This window comes from Gossypium arboreum, chromosome 11, assembly GCF_025698485.1.
Source record: "Gossypium arboreum isolate Shixiya-1 chromosome 11, ASM2569848v2, whole genome shotgun sequence".
Classification (NCBI taxonomy): domain Eukaryota; kingdom Viridiplantae; phylum Streptophyta; class Magnoliopsida; order Malvales; family Malvaceae; genus Gossypium; species Gossypium arboreum.
Window position 1 is genome coordinate 119768130 of NC_069080.1, and position 23836 is coordinate 119791965.

General features: G+C 29.9%; 3 protein-coding genes across 4 annotated transcripts; 1 reads left to right on the plus strand and 2 right to left on the minus strand.

Moving 5' to 3' along the window:
• Positions 1 to 674: 674 nt before the first annotated feature.
• On the minus strand, positions 675 to 3986 carry LOC108470365 (uncharacterized). Of its 2 annotated transcripts, none has more exons than XM_053021926.1 (7): positions 3255 to 3986; positions 2483 to 2701; positions 2219 to 2305; positions 1906 to 2052; positions 1526 to 1552; positions 1327 to 1422; positions 675 to 969 (listed from the first exon to the last, which is right to left on the minus strand). In XM_053021926.1, exons 1-7 carry the CDS (start codon positions 3474 to 3476, stop codon positions 964 to 966), a joined length of 804 nt encoding a protein of 267 aa, XP_052877886.1. In that variant the 5' UTR covers positions 3477 to 3986; the 3' UTR covers positions 675 to 963. The 2 variants fall into 2 exon arrangements, with proteins under 2 accessions (XP_052877886.1, XP_017627125.1); XM_017771636.2 differs by having other exon boundaries at positions 675 to 1246.
• Positions 3987 to 4092: 106 nt separating this feature from the next.
• On the minus strand, positions 4093 to 5331 carry LOC108470366 (histone H2AX-like). Its single transcript, XM_017771637.2, has 2 exons — positions 4905 to 5331; positions 4093 to 4570 (listed from the first exon to the last, which is right to left on the minus strand). The coding sequence occupies exons 1-2, from the start codon at positions 5103 to 5105 to the stop codon at positions 4349 to 4351; spliced, it is 423 nt and encodes a 140-aa protein (XP_017627126.1). The 5' UTR covers positions 5106 to 5331; the 3' UTR covers positions 4093 to 4348.
• A 14985-nt stretch (positions 5332 to 20316) lies between these two features.
• On the plus strand, positions 20317 to 23082 carry LOC108474120 (gibberellin receptor GID1C-like). Its single transcript, XM_017776029.2, has 2 exons — positions 20317 to 20755; positions 21467 to 23082. Exons 1-2 carry the CDS (start codon positions 20717 to 20719, stop codon positions 22460 to 22462), a joined length of 1035 nt encoding a protein of 344 aa, XP_017631518.1. The 5' UTR covers positions 20317 to 20716; the 3' UTR covers positions 22463 to 23082.
• Positions 23083 to 23836: the final 754 nt, after the last annotated feature.

Below are 23836 nucleotides of genomic sequence, written 5' to 3' on the forward strand. Positions count from 1 at the left end.
GGTTATGTTTAATAAACCACTGAAAACAAAAGTTTTCAACATTTTAATATTTTAAATATGTTGATAATTAATTTAAATTTTAATTAATATAAAATTTTCAAAAGAAAGGTTGAATAAGATAAATAAGTAGGTAACTCCTTATCCCTTAATGTAGAAAATATTAAGTTTATTTTATTTTATTAAAATTAAAATAAATTATTTTTATAAAATTAAATATTCAAATCATCATATTTATCTTTTACGAAAACTATCAAAATATTATAAAATATTATATTAATAAGATTAAAATTTAAAATTAATAATAATTTAAAATTAATATTTAATTTTATCAAATAATATAATTATATTCAACACTTAATTTTCCAATTATCAAACATAAACTTACTTATATTTATTTATATATGACCCATGTGCAATACATTTTTTTGAACAATCTCATTATAAGTTACCCCTCCCCAACCTATAAATAAGAAGACAATGCACTTCAACACACTAGAACTCACATCTTCCTGTATTGACAACAATATTCATACTAATCGAATTAAAATTTAATCAATTACATAAGCTAATATTAGTATTATATACAAACAAAATTACTCAATTTTTTTTTTGTAAAAAATGAGTTACACTTTTTAAAAAGATAAAAAAAAAATTATTTCTCATTGACTTGCAAGTTATTTCCGTTGACCATTACTTTTTTTTCTTTTAACAAACGGATCCATTGTCAAAGAACTTTCATGGGTCTGACTTCAGGGCATAAAAGCTCACCGTTTATTACTACACGAACTTGACTGACAAATAAAAAGAATTAGAATATGAAGAAATTTTCTCCAATGTACATCGTCCCTGTAATTTAATTACCGGTAAATATTTTCTATTCTGAACATTGTAAGCACCATCTGAAGGTTATCATTGCATCCTTGAACTTCAGTCATTAGAACTTGAAACTTATGAGCAACAGACTCATTTCTGTGTACATAAAACAAGTGAAAAAAGAAATGACAAAACTGAACAAAAAAAGGTTAGCCAGTAAAGCTAGAGGCAACTATATGTCAGCATTATTGACATTATCCTCTATAATGTCAATGCAAGACCCCACAGTTTTTCCCAGGGACATCGCCTCTGCAAGTTTAGATCGAGCTGCTTCATGGCGACGCAATAGTAGTATGGTGTTAAGTACAGCCCACCTAACTTGGGAATCTGCTTTCTTTTGTGAGAATCCCAAGCCTTTGAGCAATCCATCCAACTGATCCAAAATCTCAAAGTTCAACTCAGAACTCAAACTCCTACAGCTTAGGATGGAAGTTAGGTAGATGAATTGTGTACCTTGTTTATATCAGCAAGGCCTCCCTCAGCGTATCCGAATAACAGATATTCGGTTGCCACACCTGCTAGTGCTATGCATGAGAATCTGTTCAGTGTCTGGTTCAGAAACATTCTCACCATAAGAATTCTTGTAAACGAAGTCGTCTGAAATCTATGTCTAAGAACAGGAAAATAAAGAAAATTTAAGTAGATTACAGACCGTAGCTGATACTTTCCCTGCATTGACCTGCATGAAATAAAAACATTGGAAAAGAGAGTTAAAAGATTGCTTTACATGCTTGAGTTCATATAGCATATCTGATTATATTCTGTTCTTGCTAGTCTGCATAAACTAGCAGCAATGATATCTAGCAAACTAACTTATGAAGGTTATGGTACAATTAACCGAAGTATGTCGTTCCATTTTCCATAAACTAGGATTAAGCCATTAAGGGTCACCATCTAGGATTGGACAAGGTAACATTTATGGCCACCCAAATTGAAGATAGAATGGGGAGCAGCAGCAGTAGCTGAGTGGAATATAGCAGAGATAAAAGAAAGCTACACAAGTAAACAACAAATTGAGGGGGGAAAACCGACTTCCTCGAGAAACTCAAAATCGACAAAGGCTGTTCCTGCTTGAATATTGAGCGATCCTTCTTTCTTTAAAGCTTCCAAACTAGTTAATGTATATCCTCTAGGAAGGATGCCCACCAGGTATGCGATCAAGAAATGACCAGCTTCATGCTGCACCGAAGTCGGTATATAATAAGAAATTGGTTTCTGTGGATATCAGTTTCAGTCTTTCCGCAGTATGAAAGACTAATAATAATGAACACATATCTATGAAGTGATTTAGACATGGTCATCATGAACTGAAGTCAAATACATGAAAACAGAAGAGAGGTACTACTTGAATAACCCTGTTGTGGTACTTTTGACTGAAAGCGTGACCAATTGTGTCAAGGACCAAGCTGCCAATTCCTCCATTGAATGAAACCTATATAAAACAATGGCTATTCCAGATCAACCAATTGATCGACGTTTAAAGCAATGAAGTATGAACAAGAAATCTCGTCAGCCAATTGAACACATTCATGAGAATAAACTTCTAATTTGATATAAAGGGGACGGTTCATGAATAAAGTGAGTTAGATTATCAGAACGAAAAAATTACCAAGTCTAGTGTCCAGAGAAACAAGAATCCCAAAGAAATAAACAGGATTTGCTGTTGGTTAAAACTAAAAACATTCCAAGCCGCAACCCCTCCTAAGATAGCAGCAAGTTGCAGGTTCCTTTCTATTGAACCCAGAGTTGAATCAACTGGTGATAGAAGAGATGCGGTTTCTATTCCATTCAATCTCAATTCGTCCAAGGTGTAGAGTCTTTGGGGAACCTGCAAGCAAATTTACACCTCAAACCAACCGCAAATCTTATACATTATATGATGTAAATCATCACAAGACACACAACTTTGGCTGTGTATCCAATCCCAAGTAACAGTGTTAAACTCCAGAGAAAAATCCTATGTTGCTTCCATTTAAGATTAAAGAGAAACCTATATCAGCTAAACTTGAAAGGCATAAGCCCCCTTTCTTTGCAACAGTCTTTATGCATTTGAAATACCAGCAGCAATCTCGGAGCTTTTTTACATATTAAACATAGGAAACTAAGCATCCACTGACCAATTATTAATGGAATCCACAGCAAAAGAAAAAAAAAAACATGCAGCATTTTTGTAATATCTATCTGTGTTATCTAAAGCTTGAAGGGTGAATGCCAGATATGTGTATGCTCAATTTTTCCCAAGTTTTTTCATATATTTGAAAGATGATATCCAATACCCATAGATGTTTCGTGGTTTCTGATTTACCTCTTCTCATTTTCAAAACAAAATCAATGAACACAAAGTAATCAAAAACTAACACAATTCATAAAGAATCAAAAACCTGACGAGCAGCAGCAAAACATCGAAGGCCACCAGGCTTTCCTTGCAAGTCCTTGACAAGAGAGAGAGCAGCCCTCTCATCTCCCTTGCTCAGCTCCTTATCAACTTGTTCCAAGACTTGTCTTCTCGACACACCAATTTCTGCTGAACTTAAAATCCTGAACGTAGACAACCTAAGCCTTGGACATGAACTCAAATTCAAAAAACAAACAGAAGTGCCCATAACTTTAAATAAGAACAACTCATTCCTAAAGTCTTTAGTTCTCTTACATAAAGTGCCTGTCTCTTTCAATTTAAGCTACATGTTTTCTCAGCCACACAAAAAAGGATAATGTACTTTTTAGTAAATTGAACTTTTTTTCCTCTGCCTAAATGACCAACGACCCAATCTTAACCACCTTCCAACAACGCTGAATCAACCGAGTAGATAACAAGTGATCGGTCACCGTAATTCAATGTTCAACCAAACGACATGACACAGAGATATCAGTGTTATTCCACACACACAAAGAAAAAAGATGGGCTGAATTGAGTAGTCTTGCATCATCATTCATCAACATGAAGCCAGATGAAAATTCATAACTGGAAGAGGCAATGGTGTTGGGAAGATTGCTCGGCCAATGTTATCAACATCGAGCCCAACGACAGCATCCTCAACCTGATGTAAAACTTCCCTCAATCTACCATCCCACACAATTGTATGGAGTTTTGGTGAAAAACGATTATGCCTTTTTGCTCTCAAATGTACAAATAGCGGGCAAGTTTGGCTATGATTAGAACCCTCAAATTCAACACGTTAGCTAGTTCTGCCTACACATCTAGACCAGGTTCCAACAAGCTTCTGCAAAATCCAATATCGTTTCATTCTTGCTTAAAAATCTGGGTTTTCTGATGCACTAAACAACTCATGCAGTCACAAAAATTTTCCAACAAACGAAGCCTCAAATCAATGAGAAAGAACTTTTTTTTAAAAAAAAAGTACATTTATATTAACATCAATAAGCAACTACATTTGCTCAAAATATAAGAAAAGGAGATCAAGAAAACCTGCTTATATTATACAAGCATTAAAAAACAAAAAATCAAAACTAAGGCCTAAAACTCCTGAGAAGCAGAGCCAATGTCACTCTTACCCTTTCCCATTTTCTTGGGAAGAAGGGTTTGATGAATGTTAGGCAAAACACCTCCATTTGCAATAGTAACTGAACCCAAAAGCTTGCTCAACTCCTCATCATTCCTCACTGCTAATTGGATGTGCCTTGGAACTATTCGATTCCTCTTGTTGTCTCTCGCTGCGTTTCCAGCAAGTTCTAGTACCTTGATAATTACAAAGAATTAAGGAATTGAGAAACAGCAAGACTAGAAATTAAAGAAAAATAAGAACTTGATCCAAAAAGGTAGAAACCAAGGCAAATAAAATAAAACCTAATAACCCACTTTTCCCAAATTACCCAAAAAACATCAAAGCAACCAAATGAAGACCTAGAATATATGGTTTTTTAAACAATGATCTCAAAAGCTAGCCAGAAAAAGCCACTTACTGTTTTTTTTCCCTAAAAATAAATCACCCAAAATCAATTTAAGGTAACAGCCCAACGAATGTCAATTTTTTTCCCAAAAAAACATAATCCCTCTAAAGATGAGAACTCACCTCAGCAGCGAGGTACTCAAGCACGGCAGAGAGGTAGACGGGAGCTCCAGCACCGACACGTTCGGCATACTTGCCAGCTTTCAAGAACCTGGCGATCCTCCCCACGGGAAACTGAAGCCCAGCCTTGTGAGACCTCGACACCGCCTTCGATGACTTGGGCTTCCCTCTCCCTCCTTTCGCTGATCCTCCTGTGGAACTCATCCTCAAAATCCCTAACCAACTTTTTCTTTTCAGAATTGAAAACGTGAAAGTCGGGAGTTTCAAATTTTGAAGGACTGCTTGAGAATGAAGTGGGAGCAGTGGGGTTATATAGCAAAAGCTTGGTAGCGAATTTGATTGATTGATGGAAGGCTCGCGAGGATCGTCAACGTGGCACCAGAATCTCGGGGTTTTCGCGGGAAAATATTTCCTTTCTTTTTACACTTTCTTTCTCGGGGTGAGGTCAAACGGCGTCGGGCAGCTAAAGTAGCCCAATGTTGTTGAAAACTTGATTTCCCGCAAGTCCAAATCTTGTTGTTTGGGCTTCAAATCATCATAGTTTTTGGGCCCTCAAAAGCTCAACAAATATAAAATCAAAGGGATAGGTCACTTCCTCCTGTCCTTTTAACGAAGCTAGGCCCTTTCCCATCTTTAAGTTGACATACTTTCTTTTCGTATCTTCCGTCGATTAAGTATTAATTTAATTGTTATAAATATAGTTATTTTAAGTATGTTAAAGTGTATTATCTTTTTCTTTTATAAATTGGAGAAGGAACATGAATAATTTTAAACATTATGTCAAAAAAATAGATATAATTAAATTTATCATTTCAAATATTTAAAAGAATGAAAAGATATATATTATAATTTTATCCTATAAAATAGTTATATTGTAATTTCCCATTAGAAAATATTGTTGATATGAAAGGGATGTGGGTTTTAACAAAAACAAGTTTATTGTTTTTCTCTTTATAATACAATCAGGGTATGATCAAAAATTTCGTTTAATTTTGGATTTATTTCAACATTATTAGCTATTAGATCTTTCTATTTAGTACGTCAACTTATCAATCAACGGCTAAATTACAAAATACTAAAATTATTATAAAAACCCAATAATTGGATTTAAAATAGAAAAAATAAATATCTATCATACCAAACCAAATTTAAACTTTATGAACTAATTAAAATCGAAGTTGATTCAATTTTTACTAAATTCAATCGAGTGGAAAGAAATTCAAAAATAAAAGAATAAATATATTTTAATTAAAATAAATTTACATAATTTAAAACTCACAAATCACCTACAATTTAACTAAAATTTATTGAAAAAAAGAGATAAAAATCATGAGAATTTGAAGATTCACTTCAATCGAGTAAAGCCTATAAAACTACAATTTTCGACTATAATAATGACTAGGTAACTTCATTTTAGTTATCAACAAGTGATCCAGAAAGCAATGGGAGAAGCTGAGAAAATTCACTAAAAACAAGACTTTTATTTGCTATATCTAAAAGTTATATTAGTTAGATGATTAGTGGGATTAGACTATGAACCGATGACTTAATAGAAATTGTGGAATCAACAAATGATCTAGAAAATTCACTAAAATAGAATTTTTTATATGTTACATCGGTTAGTTATACCGGTTAAAGATGATTAGTCGATTAGATTAGTGATGAACATTCAATCCTTAATTTGATTAAATTTGGGTACAATAATTTTTTTTCCTGTATTCAACATGTTTGTTTTATAATTTATATTCCAGATTCATAGTTAATTTTCTTAATAATATTATTTTCAAGATTTTAACCTTATTAAAAGTATAATATATTTTCTAGTACACTCAACATTTATGGATAAAAATAGAATTGAATTATAATGAAATATTTAATTTATTTAAATAACTCAAATTTTATTTAAACTTGAGCTAAACTGTTTAATGAAAAGTTGAAGAACTTATATTTGAAATCTCAAATTCTAATAATTTTTAAACCAAATTTGCATCACTCTAATTTCATCATTCAAATAGTTTAAATTATTCAAAAATTAAACTATTTATTTAATTTTTAAAATTTAAAATTTAATCCACTTCTTTCAAATCAAATTGATTTTTACTACATTTAAATCTATCTACTTATGGAATGGAAGATTTTGCACTTAATGTATAAATGTTGATGGACATCAAACACTACTTCAATTGGTTAAAAGTGCACCTTTAATATTAATGAGATGTGGTGTGGTGTAGTGTGTTAATTGTTTGTCTTATCCTTTAATAATGGCAAAACTAAAATAAAATAAATTTGGAGCAGAATTAACTTGTACCTCTTTGATAGTAAAATTATAATTTTATCATTTTAATAGCCTATGTCTTTATAATCAAATTTTTATAATTTTTTAGGCCAAAATTTAATTTTACTATTTTTGGGTCTCTTACTGGCTCTGTTACTGTCTCTTAATCATGAGGTCGGGAGTTTAATTCCTGCCCATGGAAATAGAGCGCATTTTATAGGTAATTATTTAGCTTTTCAAAGATTACCCGCGATGAAGAGAAACAAAATCTTGATATAATACTAAAATTAACATTGAAACAAAAAAAAAACAGATACCAAATTAAAAAAATAAAAATAAAAAAAACCTGAGATTGTAGATAGTATATTTAACCGTATAGAAAATGTCCTCACCTCCCAAATTTTCCGCAATAGTGCTTGCCATCCAAAGCCTAAAACAGCCAAAGAGATTCATTCCCCTCTCCCAATTTTTGTCAACATCCCATTTTGTAGGACTATTTTTCATTATAATAAGGATGTTATTCCCAATTGTGAAGTGGGGCATCTTTATAGATAGAACTTAGAAATCTTTACTTTATCCATAAAATTGAGTTTCGAATATGGAGAGGAGTTGATTTTAGGAAAGAGTGGATACTTTTTGTATTGTTAAATCAAAATTTGGTGAGTTTTATTATATGCATTTTGGTACATAATCAAGTATATTCTAAAAGGAAAAATGGTTCACAACATTGGATTAATGCACTAACCTAGTCCAAAGCAAGCCTAAAGTGTTCATCACTTTGAAGAAGCTCAATGAAAATATGAACATCTCATTCCATAGAACTTAGTCTACATAGTAAAAATATATAATTGTCAAAGACTCCCTCCCAACTATTGAATTTGAAAAGAAGAAGAAGAAGTAATTTTGGGTCAAATTTATTAAATCAAATAAATAATTCCATCTTGATTGAAGTGGTCATAATTACTATTGGTAATATAAAGAAATTGAAAAATATATATTTTTAAACAATTACGATTTGACAAAATCAGAATTTAATTTCTAAACGATCACAATTTGGTAGAATCAAAATATTATTGAAATTTTTTAAGAAATTTACTCTACAAATTTACCATTTTGCCCCTTCAAAATCCAGTATAAATAAGAGGTCATTCTCTTCATGTTTGATAGAACACAACAAGAGAAAAACAGCTTCTCTCATCCTTTTGTTCTCTAAACGAGATCATTCTTTTCTGAAAATTGAACTTAGTGTAGTTTTATCGATTTTCTTTCGATCAGATTTCCGACCAATTGCTTTTGTTCTTTTGGTCTCAATTTCTTTTCGAGAAGAGCAATACCAATCGTGTTCCACCTTCTTTATTTGAGTTTATTAATATTGAAATACTGTGTTAACCTTAAGAGTGACGTTCACTACACAGTTATACCGATCAGGGAAAATTAGCTTCTAAGGTCATGATTCTTCCATGTCATAGTGATTGCTTTATTTATTTTCGCTCAATTTAATTCATTGTTAGCGTTAACGATTTTGTTTTACAATAATATATCTCCAACAACCACATCCTATAAAAATAATTAATACATCTAAAAATATATTAATTAAAAGAGTTTTATTTTGAACACTTCTGATCTGATAAAAGATGAATCTTCGAATGTAACTCGAAAAAGAAAAAAAAATTAGAAGGATAATAAAGAAAGGATGACAAATATGTAAAAGAAGGCAAAAGACATTTAAAGCAAAAGTGAGGCTAGGAAGAACGAAGCGGTGAAATTTGGTCCATTCGGGAAACAAAAAGCAATCAAAGAGTTTTATTTTTATGCATTTTACTATTTCTTAAAAAATAATATTTTAGAGATTTATAATTATTCTTTCAAATAATATTACCTCAATTGGAATAATTTCATTAAAAAGCATTATACACCAACATTTGTGGATAATAAATTTATTTGAGTAGTTTATTTCTGTAAGCTCTCCAGTGTGTTGTCTCCATGTCTGGAGAAAGGAGCTAATCCACAACAATCCAACTACTGTTCCTAGTTGTTGACTCAACACCAATGCTTCCAAGAACCAATTGTGGACTATTGGCTAATTAATAATAAATAATAGTAAAAAGATCCCAAAGCTACCCCTTTGACAGTGAAGTTCATAGACAATGACAGCAGGCCAGTGGTGCTAGCTGTTTTGTTTTTCCTTGCTTCGTCACTCATTTTTTGCAATAATGTATTTTTAGTTTTGTTATGATTATTATTTGAGTTTCCACCAAAGCAATTTTGTTTTAGCGTGTTTGCAAGGACAATAGCTAAAAATATTCCATCATCATCCACCTATTTACTCATATGGCTTTGGCTAAAATAAAACTAGTCATATGCCACTCCACTTCATAATTTCTTTATTGATTTCTCACTCATCCTTTTTTTTCTGAAATTCAAATTTACTTTATTTATTAATAATTGATTTTATATAGAATGTTAGTTTAATATTATATTTATCATATTTTGTCTACTTTTTATATTTTGAATTATATGCTATTTTTTTATTTCAATTTTTTAGGTTGAATGTTTAATGACAATAAATTTATTCTTCAAATGTGAACCTCATACAATATTATTATCTCATCACTTAATTTAATTAACATTATTATTGTAGAATGTAGATCGTATTTTCAAACTCTTCTAGGCACTTACTGTTACTTGTACTGCAAAGAAACCGTTGGAATCACAACACTTTTAATAGGCGACGATGCAATGTCACAATGAGGAGTTTTTTGCCACGACGACAGACAACATTGTGACGAGGCAATTTGGAATGTTGTGATGTGGCAAGGTGTTTCAACATTAGTCGGAATTTCTTTTCCCAATTAAACTCTGTTATCTTTTCTTAGTTAAACTCTAATTATTCTAGGATATTTTAGTTATATATTCACACGAATTTTAGCCTATAAAAGAGTCCTTGTAACACATATAATTGATATTTTCATCACATTAAGATTAAGAGAGTTTTTGAGAGATCTTTGATGGAATTTCGTGTTTCAATCAAAGAGCTTTGTTTACAGGATTTAGGGTTTATTTGTTTTTTGGGTTATCTTCATCTTATACCCGTTCAAATTATTTGTCATTTTAATGAAATTTTTTTTGCCCGTGATTTTCCCTGCTTCGAAGGAGTTTTTCACGTAGAATATTTGTATTTAATATTCTCTATTTTTTTGTTCATTGTTTATACAAGTTGATACCAACAATTATTACAATAATAAAAAATGTGAATCCAAATATATTTAAACATATATTATTCTTTCATTTAAATTTTGAATATATAAATAGCAATAGAAATTATATAAAATATAATATTCCTATGTCATAAAGTTTCCTATAATAAATCTCATATTTTTGTAATAATTATTATATAACTTAGTGGGAAATATCCCATAACCCAAAGAAACCATGTGATTAGCACAATATTTGTCAAAGGAAAGGTCCTTGAAATTTCAGAAAGAGGACAGCTCTTCATGCTCTTTATTTATTCATTTTTAGTCTTTCTTATTTATTTAGTTTGTACCTAAAAGCTGAACTAAAGGATAAAAGAAAAGGGGGCGAAGTGTCAGACCCATTCATTGTTTAACCAAATGAAATTAAAGAAATTAATACAACATTTAGACCAACTAGAAAGTAAGCCAAGCGGTCCCTTAAACGAGGGAAAGTAATTCACGTCTCGGGGCAGTACACGATGGTTCATCATCAACGCATACGCGATAGTCTAAGAGCATATATTTCAGAAGGTTTGGTTTATTTGGAGCCTAATTATTGAGTAAAATATACTCCAATAAATTATAATTTATTAAGTTAATTTAAATTATAAATTATGATATAATAAGATGAGTTTGAAGGATTATTATTAATTTTTAACATATGTTTGAGTAAATGAGTTAGCAATAAACAAATTTGATAAGTAATATTTACTCACTCTCATGACTTATTTTTAGTAAAAGAATAAAAATTTTCTGAGATCTTATTTTTACAAAAGTTTGCTTATATTTTTAATTTTAAATTTAAATTTATACTAATTATTCTTTACTTTATATCTAATTGTTGTAATACATATGTAATAAATAAGTTTCTTTCATGGTGTTATTGCACTAGTAACCAAACAATGCATGAAAGTATTTAACATAATAACAAAATTGACACCAAATGTTTATAACTTATAGCATTTTGGTCACATTCTTTTGGAATATTTTAACGTATGCTTTTTAATAGAAAATACTAATTGAACTATTAAAATTTAATGATATTGATATGACAATTTAACGTGGACAATATTTAAATGATGTGGTAAAAATCACATAATTTTCACAAAAAAATAGCATTTAAAAATAACAAAAATTATACCCTTAAAATTCAAATTCACCTGCAACATTCCTTTGATGTAGAGAATTTAAATATATTAGTCCATTTGTATCATTCAAGAGCATGCTCCCACTTCATTTACCTTTTTTAACTACCTTTTCTAGTATTAATTTTTCTAACTTCAACGCTTTAATTTTTTTTTTAAGATTTTAAATTCTGAGTGTTTAGGTATAAGTAATTTGGGAAACAAGTTACTTACACAATTTGTTAAGTTAAAATCTGAGTCCATGGCACATGCACATATCACAACAATTGTGTTTTAATATCATATTCTTATTTTTAAAGACATAAATTATTATTTATTTAAATTAAGCACAAATATTATATATTTGTTAAACATATTGTATTAATTGTATTATTAAAATATTTTTTTTGGTAGAAAAGAAACAACCCTTAGACAACTACAATAGAAATCACACTTCAAACCGACATAAGACTATTATAATCTAATAGCAGTAAATGTTTCACTGATTCAAGAGGCTCTTCAAATATTTGTAATTTTTGGAGTCTAGTTCTAGCCAATTTAATTATATGATCGGTCACTCTGTTCTATGCTCTCAGTGTATGCTTGATACGCACCTTCCACCTTTTACATAGAAGGCCATAAATTGACCGTAATTTTACCATTCTGTTATTTACCATTCTACCAGGTAAGTGTGTTTATATTTATTTATCATATGAAATAAACACGAATGGAAATTATACATAGATGTATATACATTTTGGAACCAAATGTGCCGACAGGTCGGTACACCATCAAATTAGTACTATAATAAGAAAATGAGATGACTATGCTCTTGGTTTGCAATGCTAAATCTGATATGAATAGAAATGAGACTATAATTCTCAAAATAACATCCATAAATTATGAGAGAGGGACAAATGACAAAGAGACTAATCGAGATCGATTAATATATTGTGTTAGATTAAGAAATAGAGAGCCTACCTAATTTTGTTTACTCCTAAAATTTGGTTGAATATTCATCCTAATTGGATAGAAATTATTTTATAGACCTTTCCACTATATTATTTATAGTCAATTTTTAATTATTTAATATTATTTAACAAATTCTTTCATATTATTAATTCATAATTTTGGTTTTTTTTTACCTTAAACCACCCTCGAACCTTGAACATTAAATCTTGAACCCTGGGTTCAAAGTTCAAGGTTTGAGTTTAAGGTTTAAGGTTTGGAGTTTAAGATTTTAGATTCGGAGTAAAAAAAATACCAAAATTATATATCAATGACATGAAAAAAAATACTAAAATAGAAAGGGACCATTAATGATGTGGTGGGAATGGTTCATAAAATAATTTCTCCAAATTGCATCGATATTGTTAAATAAAAGAAAGGTGCCATAATTTAGTACAAAAGCCGACCTTCAAGACCAAAGATATTTTGAGCGATAAATTTCCCAATAAGGACAAAATTAAAATAAAATTATAAAATTTTAAGAGTACTAAAGTATAACTTTATCGTTGTATATACTTATTATTTTAGGATTTTTGAAGAAAATGATCAACGTGTAATTTACAATTTTAAGAGGACTAAAATGATATTTTACTATTCTGAAAAGGTAAGGCCATAATCATCATGGTGTCTCGGAGTACAAGATTGATGTTTGTTGAAAAATATTTCCAAATCCGATCCCTAGGACATAAACTCGATTTAAGAGGAAATTCAACGTCAACTTCTTGGAATTTATTTCAGAACATCCCATTTAATACCTACCCAATTTTGGCCATTCATTTATGATTTTATACCTTTCATTGGAAGCTGGCATCCATTTTTCTTCCATGGTGGACTGGAGAGGTTTTATTTAATTTTGTTCGAAACCAAGTTTTATAGCGTGTTAATAAGAAAGATGTAACCTACTCATAAGTTGTCAAACGTACGTACTTGGTTCATGCAAAAGGACATGCACCTTTGATTTGATTCCCTCCCACTCCCACTTCTTCCAAGAAACCGTATTAAATGAACGGTGGATAACGACAAGTATTCCTCGACTCTCTCTTTTTCCCCCTATAAAATCCTTCTCCTGCATCGAGCATCAGAAGATGGACGGTTCCAATTTATCCACACGTGGAAATCACTTGCATTGTGAAAAAAGAAAAAAAAATCCAAACCAAGTGGAGGTGGTATCATGTTTAAGGATTGGTCATTTGGGGCAATATAGATTTCATCTTATGTGGCAGTGGCTATGGGTGGATGATGAGGGGGAATCCCCAAAATGTCCAAAGTGTTTTTCTTTCTTTGGCTTTCACTATAGAAAATAGGGATAACCCTTTTTAAGTGTGAATAGAATACAGTAAATCTCATCACTCTCTCTATCAGATATGTATGTAAGGAAAATGTTTTTAATTCTTGAAATCAGATAATAATGATAGATGGAGGAGCAGCACTGTGGCACGTAAAGCCATTGAAGTAGGATACGTTCATTTCATACTGAAAAAGGAGAGAAAAAGGTCTTTGAACCTATAAATGGGCACATTACTCGTTCTATACCAGGCAGGCACATGTTTCGACAATTAAATAATGACTTGCGACAAATGAGCATATAGTACGTACACATACCTATTGCGATATGCAACCAACCAATGCATATGCCTAAAAACTTAACACCCACTTAAAGTTTATATTTTTCAAAATTAATCCAATTAGTTGATTTTGTTGTTTAGAAATAATGAAAATATAAATATGTTTTATGTGTTTTTATAATTAATTCTAAATAATATTTTATATTATTTTTAATAATAAAACAATTATCTGAATAATTTTAAGTGGAACTGAACTTAAATTTTTAAAAATCTAACTTGATTCAATTTATCAACATATTTATTAAAAGATATACATTGTTTTCTCTTTATTTAATTTGAAATGAAAACCTCGATGTGACACATGCATTATTTTTCCTTTTATCATATAACTATATTTATCTTATTTCCGAACACTTTAATTTTGATTTATATGTATATATAAAATTTGATTTTGATTTAATACATTCAGATTATAATAAATAAATCTAATTATTTTCATATTAAATGGAATTATTTGTGCTACTAAGTAAATTTAAAACTTAAACTACAAAACACGATTAACGGCACGTGAAAACCAAAATAAAATAATAATAAATTAGTATCAAAATAGACATTAAAGTAAAATTAATACAAAAAGACAATCAAGGTGGAAGAAGTGGAAGTAGATTTCTTTTTAGTGTCATTTGAATCAAGTTCGAATCCTAGAGTCGACATGCTTGAACATGACCATACTCAAACCATACTTCATAATTTTTTTCACTCTCTAAATTTATAAAAAAAAAGTCATTTTAATCATTCATTTAATTTTTCACCTCTTTTAGCCCTTAAACTTACACTTTTCATCAAATCACCCCAAAATGAATGGAAATGTTAACATTTGTTAACTTTGTTGATGTGACATATACGTGAGTTGTCTTGTGGATGACACATAATGATTTTGAGATTTGACACAAAAGAAAATTAATTAAATGTTAATGTGTCATCCACGAGGCAACTCACGTGTATGTCACATTAGTAAAGTTAACAAATGTTAACTTTTTCATCTATTTTGGGTGATTTAACAAAAAAAAAACAAGTTTAAAGGTTAAAAAATATGAAAAATTAAATAGAGGGTTAAAATAAATTTTTTGTAAAGTTGGATAGCCAAATAAGTTATTATGCCATTTTTAAAAAATACATAAAAATTTTCAAAAAGTTCATACAAAAAATTTTAAAAATTATATATGCCAACAATTAAGTATACGTGAACTGTCACACATGTGTTATCTTGATATCGTTTAAATTTTAACATTCGATCAAATTTTAATTCAACAAAAACAATTTAACTAAAATGTAAAGATTAATGGTCAAAGTGATAAGAAAATCATTAGGACTAAAATGATAAAAAAATTAAATAGTAGGAGCTAAATTTACATTATACCAAAAATAGAAAGATATTAAATTAAAAACTGTTTGTTAATTCCAAAAAGGAAAATAGAAGTAATTGTTAGCAAATAGCAAGTGACAATAAAAAAAAAAAAGTACTCAACACTTAATATAACATAGAAAAGACTTGGGCTTAGTTTGGATGGGCGGTGTGTTTAGCTCCGGTGAGGTTAAAAATAGCGGTGGCGGTGAGATTAGTTACTGTAATGGTAAGATTGGATACTGTAGCGGTGAGATTAGAAACAATGGTGGAGTGTGTGTTTGGATCCAAACGCATTTGTAGTGTGATGAGTGAGAAATAAAAATGACTATTAAGTACATCGATTAGAATTGATATATAATAGAAGTTTTTAAAATTATTTTACTTTTATAAAATTATTAAAATATGTAGATTTATAAATTCATTTAATAAAATATTAAAATGTATATTCGATATTTTATTATAAATATTTTAATTAATTATATAAATATATTTTTATAAAATTCACTTAAAAATATTATTTGTTATCATGAAAATACAAACAATATTATTATAATGAAACATTATTTTAAATTTAATAAAACTAAAATTTTAAATATAAAAGAGATTGGGATAAAAAAATAAAATGAGATATATTTTATCTAAAGTATATAAATTATAAAAAAAAAAATCACATCACAAAGGCAAAATGGTAAAAGCATGCCTGCGTTGAACTCACTGCAAGTTTTTTGGCCAGTGAAAAATTCTATTTCTACTGGTGTTGTGTAGCATTTAACACACTGATACTGTGCAATTCAAACAGCTTCCACCAGCACAATTACATTAAAATAACAGTCAATCTCACCACACCACAGGAAAACGGGCATCCAAAGGAGCCCTTGGATCACGCGTGTTATTAAACCCCGCTATTCAATCAAATCCATATCAAAAGCGAAGCAAGTTGGATATTTTCAATTATTATTTTTATTTTTAAAATGATTTTACTTACAATGAAAAAATCAACATTTTAAAATTCCATGTATTTGGGTTTAAGGAATGAGAACTAAAGTAACTTGTTAACTTAAAATTCATAAAAAAGAAAATAATACATTTTAATATATTTAAATTTATATATTCTTAAATTGATAATAATATTAATATAAATTAAATTAAAATTTAATCGAATTTTTATTCATACAATTAACCTAAAACTCCAACATGAATTATCAAATTTCTGCCGTGGAATAAACACGTCGGTAAAGCTCAATAAATGCTTGGTTTGAATTTTTAAAATAAAATAATTTTAAAAAAATTAAAGCATGGGTTCGACTTTTACACTGATTGTAAACTGTCTCGAGATTTACATAAAATGATAAAATTCCAAGTAAATTGGGACGGGCCTTACGGTAAAACGACAAAAGCTAGAAAACGAAACGGTATCAAATGATCTACCCCCATGGGTGGCATTTCCGTGGTTTTGAGGTCAAAAACAGGGTAAAGTGTCATTATAGAGCCTCACCCCCAGAGGAAGAGATCTGACGGACTCCGTTTGTCCTCACGTGACCTGTCATCGGTCGCACGCACGGTAGCTTTTGTCCCCTCCGTTCCCATTTTTGTTTCTTTCTTAAAAAAATAAATACTAAAAAAAAAAAGTATTTCTTTTAGTTGTCATCAATGACCTATTCTATTGGGGAATGCACAACTGAAAATACGACTATAATTAAAAAATGTCTTCATAAAATATGATATAAATAGTTTATACATTTCGTCAAAATTTATATTATACATAAAAAAGCAAAACAAAATATTATATATTTTGAAAAATTATAGAAATTATTAGATGTGTACCTGAATAATGGAGTAGAAATTCGTTAAAGCCCTAATTTGAATATATGACTATAATTAAAACTTTAATAGTTAATTTTTTAATTTTTTTAGTTAAAGCCATCACGTGTCATAATTATGATGTGATAAGTGACAAAAAATGATAAAATAAAATTATAATAAATAAATATATAAAAATTACAAAATTTTGTAAAGTAGTAAAAAATTATTTAAATATAAAGAAATATAAAATTGATAAAAAATTATAAAATTATTGTTTTAAAAGAAATATTTTATTATTTTTCTATAACTTTTATTGATTTTATTTTTTATCATTTTATCACATTTCACGTGATAGCTTTAACTGAAAAAACTTGGCATTGTTAACTTTAAAAGTCAACAGTTAAAATTAATAATTAAAGGAAATTTTTATGCGTTTTATAAATTTTATACATTTGTATAATTTTTACAAATTTTTATTTTTCTAATTTTAATTATTTTAAATATTTTTAATTAAAATTTAATAATTTATATTTATTTTTATAATTTTTTCCACATGTCACACCATGATTATGACACGTGTTGTTTTAATTTAAAAATTAGGGTGATTAATGATCAAAGGGCTTTTTGATACATTTTAAGAGTTCAAGTACCCAATTAAGTAAAAAAAGAAACAAATGTTTAATTGCCTTTTTAAAAAAGTTTGAAAGTTTTTTTTTTATGATTTTGAAAGTTCAACTACCTAATTAATTGTAAAAAAAAGAGATCTAATTACTTTTCTTGAAAAATTTTGAAAAACGTTTTAATGCGTTTTGAAAATTCAATTATCTAATTAAATATAAAATAAAATTTTAATTACTTTTTAGAAAAATTAACAACATTTTAAACTGTTAAGCCTAAAATTTAATATAAAATTCACATTCTTGATACAGCTTTTAATAAATAAATTATATGATATTATTTAAAAGAAAATGCAATCATGTTCTTTTTATCACAAATAATGACATTTTAATTTAAATAATCGCGTTTTATTTTAAATAAATAAATAGTGACATTTTATTTTAAAATGTTACTATAATTCTTTAATGATTTAAAAATCATTTTTAAGACGTACACATTGTTGGATAAACAATCAAATATAATTTTTTGCTATTGCGAAATCATTAAAAAAAAGTACACCTTTTTCAAAAGTTAATCTTAAATGTTTAAAATAAATTTAGATAAACTATACAAATAGCCGCTCATTTATATTTATATTTCTGTTTTGATCATTCAATTTTAAAGAAATTAATTTAGGCATTAATATTTAAATTAAATGTTGTTTTAGTTATTCACCATTAAATTGATAATAAAAATCTTTTTGTAACTGGTATAAAAACATATTTTGTACTCAATACGTATTTATTTTATAAATTTGATCTTAATTCTAAAGATCTTAATTCTAAATAATTCAATAAATTTAACCCTTCACATTTATAAATTTTATCAATTTAGTCATCAAACACATTTTCATCATAAATAAAAATTCTAAAAACAACAAAAATTTCAATGGGTGTAAGGTCTCATTGTTTTTGGGTGAGGAATTGATTTTTTTTGTTCTTTTTCCGGCTGACAAAATTGAAACTCCTTCATTTTGAAGCACATTGGGAAATTATTATTATTTCAATTGATTTGTTTTTAGATTATTACTTGTAATTCCTTTTCAAAATCAACCAAAAAACGTGTATGAATAAAAGGAGAAGGAATTGATAAAAATAAATAAAAGGAGAATGAAACAAAAATAAAAATTAATAAGCCCCATAAGCCGTAACTGCACTGCTGATACAGCACTTCCATTTGTGTCCTATTTTGAAATAAAAACTTGATTTGCCTCGCTGCCATTCTTAACCCCCTTCGCATCTACAACCTTTGCTTTTCATCTGGGTGAGGACATTCCTTGAACATCCTTCACATTTTCACCAACAAAACAAAACCAATTGTTTATTCAAAATAAAAACAAAAAACAAAAATAAAGAGAGAAAGAAAGGTGAATAGTGTTCTTACGATTCGAGCCTCCAAGTGGTAAGCAGTGTGGCGATGGTAAAGATTTTTTCATTGGAAAAAGTCAGAGCGACTCACTCCTTCGTCACCGCTTCCGGGCACTTTTATTCGATATGAGAAACCATTCTAATTTCCATCACTTTCTTTTTTTGCTAATAAATTGGAGATAAAAAACAAGAGCAATGAAAGAGTACTATTATTCTAGTGTTTTTAATGAAAAAATAAACACAATGTTCTTTTTGTACTTAAATCTTCTTTGAGAGGTTCTCAGAGAACTTGTTATCCCTTTTTTCATTTGCAACGTCTATATTTCATTCCCTATGTGTTTTGGTTGTTTCAAGTTCAATTCCAATTTGATGAAAAAAAATTTCTCATGTTGCTTCAACAAGAAAGAGACTACTAATTTCTCAGCTGAAAAAAAAAAAATCAATTCCTCACCTTGCAAACATTTTCCAATTATATTTTTTGTTTTTGTAGTTTCAATTTATGATGAAGATGTGTTTAATGACCAAATTGATAGAATTTATAAATGTGACAGGTTAAAGTTGTTGAATTATTTAGTATCAAGATCAAATTGATAGAACGTATAAGCATTGAGGGCTAAATGTGTTATTCTACCAGTTACTTAAAGTCATTCAATTATCAATTTAACAATGGATGACCAAAATAAGAATGGATTCAAAGTTTAGTGTCTAAATTGAAAATTTTTAAAATTAGGTATTCAAAACAAGGAGGCAAGCATAATTAGGTGACCATTTGTAGAATTTACCCAATATATTTTGAATAATGATTGGAAGTATTTTATTTTTTTGCCATTTTTAAAATATAAATCAAAATAAAATTTATATATTTTAAAAAAACATGAAATTGATCCACATCAATAGGACCCACATCACAGTTATCTTATTGGCCTCTCAGTTTGTCGTCTCTCATTTCCATATTTCACCTTATGTATATTTTAGCAACTATCTTTCCTGTCTTCTAATCTGCGCCACCTTTCCTATCCTTCACCCACTCCACACGACACACATATAACCCCCTTCTCTCTCTGTTCAATTGCAGTGCGGATGGTTCATCTTTTATCGTTTACTCTCTCTTTGTTTCCTTTTGAAGAGATTTTTAAGCTGTTTATCTTTTCTCTTGATAATAAGCTCTAACGGCAGGAAAAACAAAAGGAGGGATCTTTTGAAGTGGAAAAAAAGAGAGAATAAGATCAGATTTACATCTTTGTTGGTTTTTTTTTTGTTTACTTTTTATTTATTTGGGTTTGGGATATGAATTGTGAGTTTTTGGTTTGTTCTTCACAAGGATCTGTTTTAAGCTTTTGGGTTTTGTTTTTGAGTGTTTAGAGAAAGGGAAATGGCTGGAAGTAATGAAATCAACCTCAACGAGTGCAAGGTACAATATTTTCTCCTTTTTTTTCCACTTACTCATTGTGTATATTCTTTCTAGAATTGGGTTGTCAAAGTTGAGTTCTATAATGAATTCTTCATATATTTTCGGGGTTGTTTTGGTTAATTAAGCTGAGTTCTAGCTTATTTTTTGTTAGAGCTGATGGTCTTATCAATCTTATTTATTGAACTTTTTTCCATATTTGAATATCTAGGGTTATGGGTTGTGGAAAGTTGATTCTTTTGCTGTTTTTGGGGTATGGAGCAGTTTAATTTGATTTTTAAGCTTCAACGTCATATATGAGTTTATGTATTATATTGTTTTCGTTTTTTTTTTTTCATTTTCCTTTTGTGATTTAGGTTTGGGATTTTATGTTTCTCCAAAAAAGTTGGAATTTTCTGATTTTAGTTATGTATTTGTTCACCTTGCTTTAGTGGATAATACTTAGTTTGTGAAAATCAGTATTATAGCACATGTTCTTACTATTTTTGTGACAAAGTGAGTATTGTTAATTTCTGTGGTCTCCAGGGTTCTCTGTTTATTTATTTTGATGACTTTAGACAGTCAATATAAATTTGGTGGTAAAAATTCTTCTTTGTTTTAGATTTGATCTGATGGGATTTTAGTTGCTTCTTGATGTATGTATAATCTAGTGATTTTGTTTCTTTGGAAGATGCTCTTTTTTTAATTCTTGTTTACCTTTGTCTCTTAATATAGATGGTGGTTCCGCTAAATACATGGGTCCTTATCTCCAACTTTAAGTTGGCCTACAATCTTCTTCGTCGACCGGATGGCACATTCAATCGTCACTTGGCAGAGTTTCTTGACCGCAGAGTCCCTGCTAATTTGAATCCAGTTGGTGGGGTTTTCTCATTTGATGTGCTCATTGATCGTGGTACGGGTCTCTTGAGTCGGATTTATAGACCCGCAAGTGCTGAAGAGCCTCAGCCTAATATTACTGAACTCGAGAAGCCTGTTACAGAGGAGGTTGTCCCTGTTATAATTTTCTTTCATGGTGGAAGCTTTGCACATTCTTCGGCAAATAGCACGATATATGACAATCTATGCCGGCTATTGGTAGGTATTTGCAAGGCTGTTGTAGTCTCTGTGAATTATCGACGTGCTCCTGAAAATAGATATCCCTGTGCTTATGATGATGGGTGGACTGCTCTTAAATGGGTTAACTCTAGATCATGGCTTCAAAGTCGGAAAGATTCAAAGGTTCATATATATTTGGCTGGGGATAGTTCTGGTGGTAACATTGCACACCATGTTGCTGTTCAAGCCGTTGAATCAGGAATCGATGTATTGGGAAATATATTGCTCAATCCAATGTTTGGTGGACAAGAAAGAACTGAATCTGAAAAGCGTTTAGATGGGAAGTACTTTGTCACTCTACGAGACAGGGATTGGTATTGGAGAGCTTTTCTTCCTGAAGGTGAAGACAGAGACCATCCTGCATGTAATCCATTTGGTCCCAACGGTAGAAGTCTTGAAGGAATCAAATTTCCAAAGAGTCTTGTTGTGGTTGCAGGCTTTGATCTTATTCAAGATTGGCAATTGGCTTTCGTCGAAGGACTCAAAAAGGCTGGCCAGGAGGTTAAACTCTTATACATGGAACAGGCGACGATCGGTTTCTACTTGTTGCCAAATAACAATCACTTCCACATCGTTATGGATGAGATAAGTAAATTTGTGAGTTCTGACTGTTAATAGAATTAACTTTACCTACAGGCAGCAGTGAATGACAGGAGCTTGACATTCCACTTGTGGCAATTAAGAAGTTTGCGGTTTATGATCTCGTACTAATCATGGTGTTATTCGGCTTTGCTTTTTCCTGATTTATAGACTACCAAGCTTGCCTATATAGTGAAGAAGAGGAATTTCAGCATGTAGCTGGATCGATAAGTGTTCTGGTCTGCATTTGGTGAAAAAGCTTATGGCAATTAGAGCCTTTTGACTATATTTGGCAGACCAATAATTTTAAGAATACAAATTCCAGCGTCTTGCCCCAAAGGAGAAGATGAGGACAATATATGGATAATATTTGGTACATGATCAAGGGATCGGTGCCTGCTTAATGTTATATATGCTAATTTTAGAACATGAATTAGAAAGGTTCCGTGGTGTTGTGACCCTGTATGTCTATACATATATGTTTTAGTATATAAAAGCATGTTGCTTGAATTGGTTTCAGCCATTTTGTCTTTCATCTTTGTTTTTGCCTACTGTTAGATCTTTCCTTGTTTGGTACTTTACTAGGAAAGTGTAAATACCACTATGTTTTTATAAGATTGAGAAATTTTGGATTAGAGATTTCTTTTTGCTTCAAAGCTTTGAGAACTTATGTTTGCTTGTTGAGGTGAAAAGAATCAGTGGATCAGATTGTGTCGATGAGCTACAAGTTTCATCATACTCAGGCATTTTGGCTTTATCTGCTTGATTAACCCTAACATATTGTGGAATGATGGATGATTGACTGGCAAGAACACCTAAAAAAAACAATATCAGCCAAAGTTGAAGGAACCCCCCCAGAAGATAATTTTGTGAGATTATTGAAAGAGGAAATCAAAACGTGCTGCCATTTCATCCATTAAATCCAACCAGGACAAAAGGGTATCCAGACACTTTGATAAATGATTGGAAGCAAATTCTAAAGCAGCCCATGGGTTGAGATTGGGATTGATTTGATGCATTCTTGTCATTTCTTGAATGTTGGTAATGGAAAGACTAGTTTTTTGGAGCTTGAAAGCTGCATAAAATAAAGAAATTGGCTTGTTTGGAATGGGCAATCAAACACATATATAATGGTGGTTGCTACTTGGATGCATTAAAGGGGACCACTTTGAGAAGCACTCACTTTTTGTAAGCTGTTAGGATTTGCTTTCATAGTGCTAAAGAATATTAACATAATTTTAAAAACAGCTAAGCCTTTTTAATGAACACATCAAGCCTTGTTTAATTGACTTTTATGAACCAATTAAAAATATGGGTAAATTACTTAGCTAGAAACAAGTATTGATTTTGGTTTTATTTTGTCCACTATTTATTATTATCTTCTGCATATTTCTCCTTAATCTATTTTCC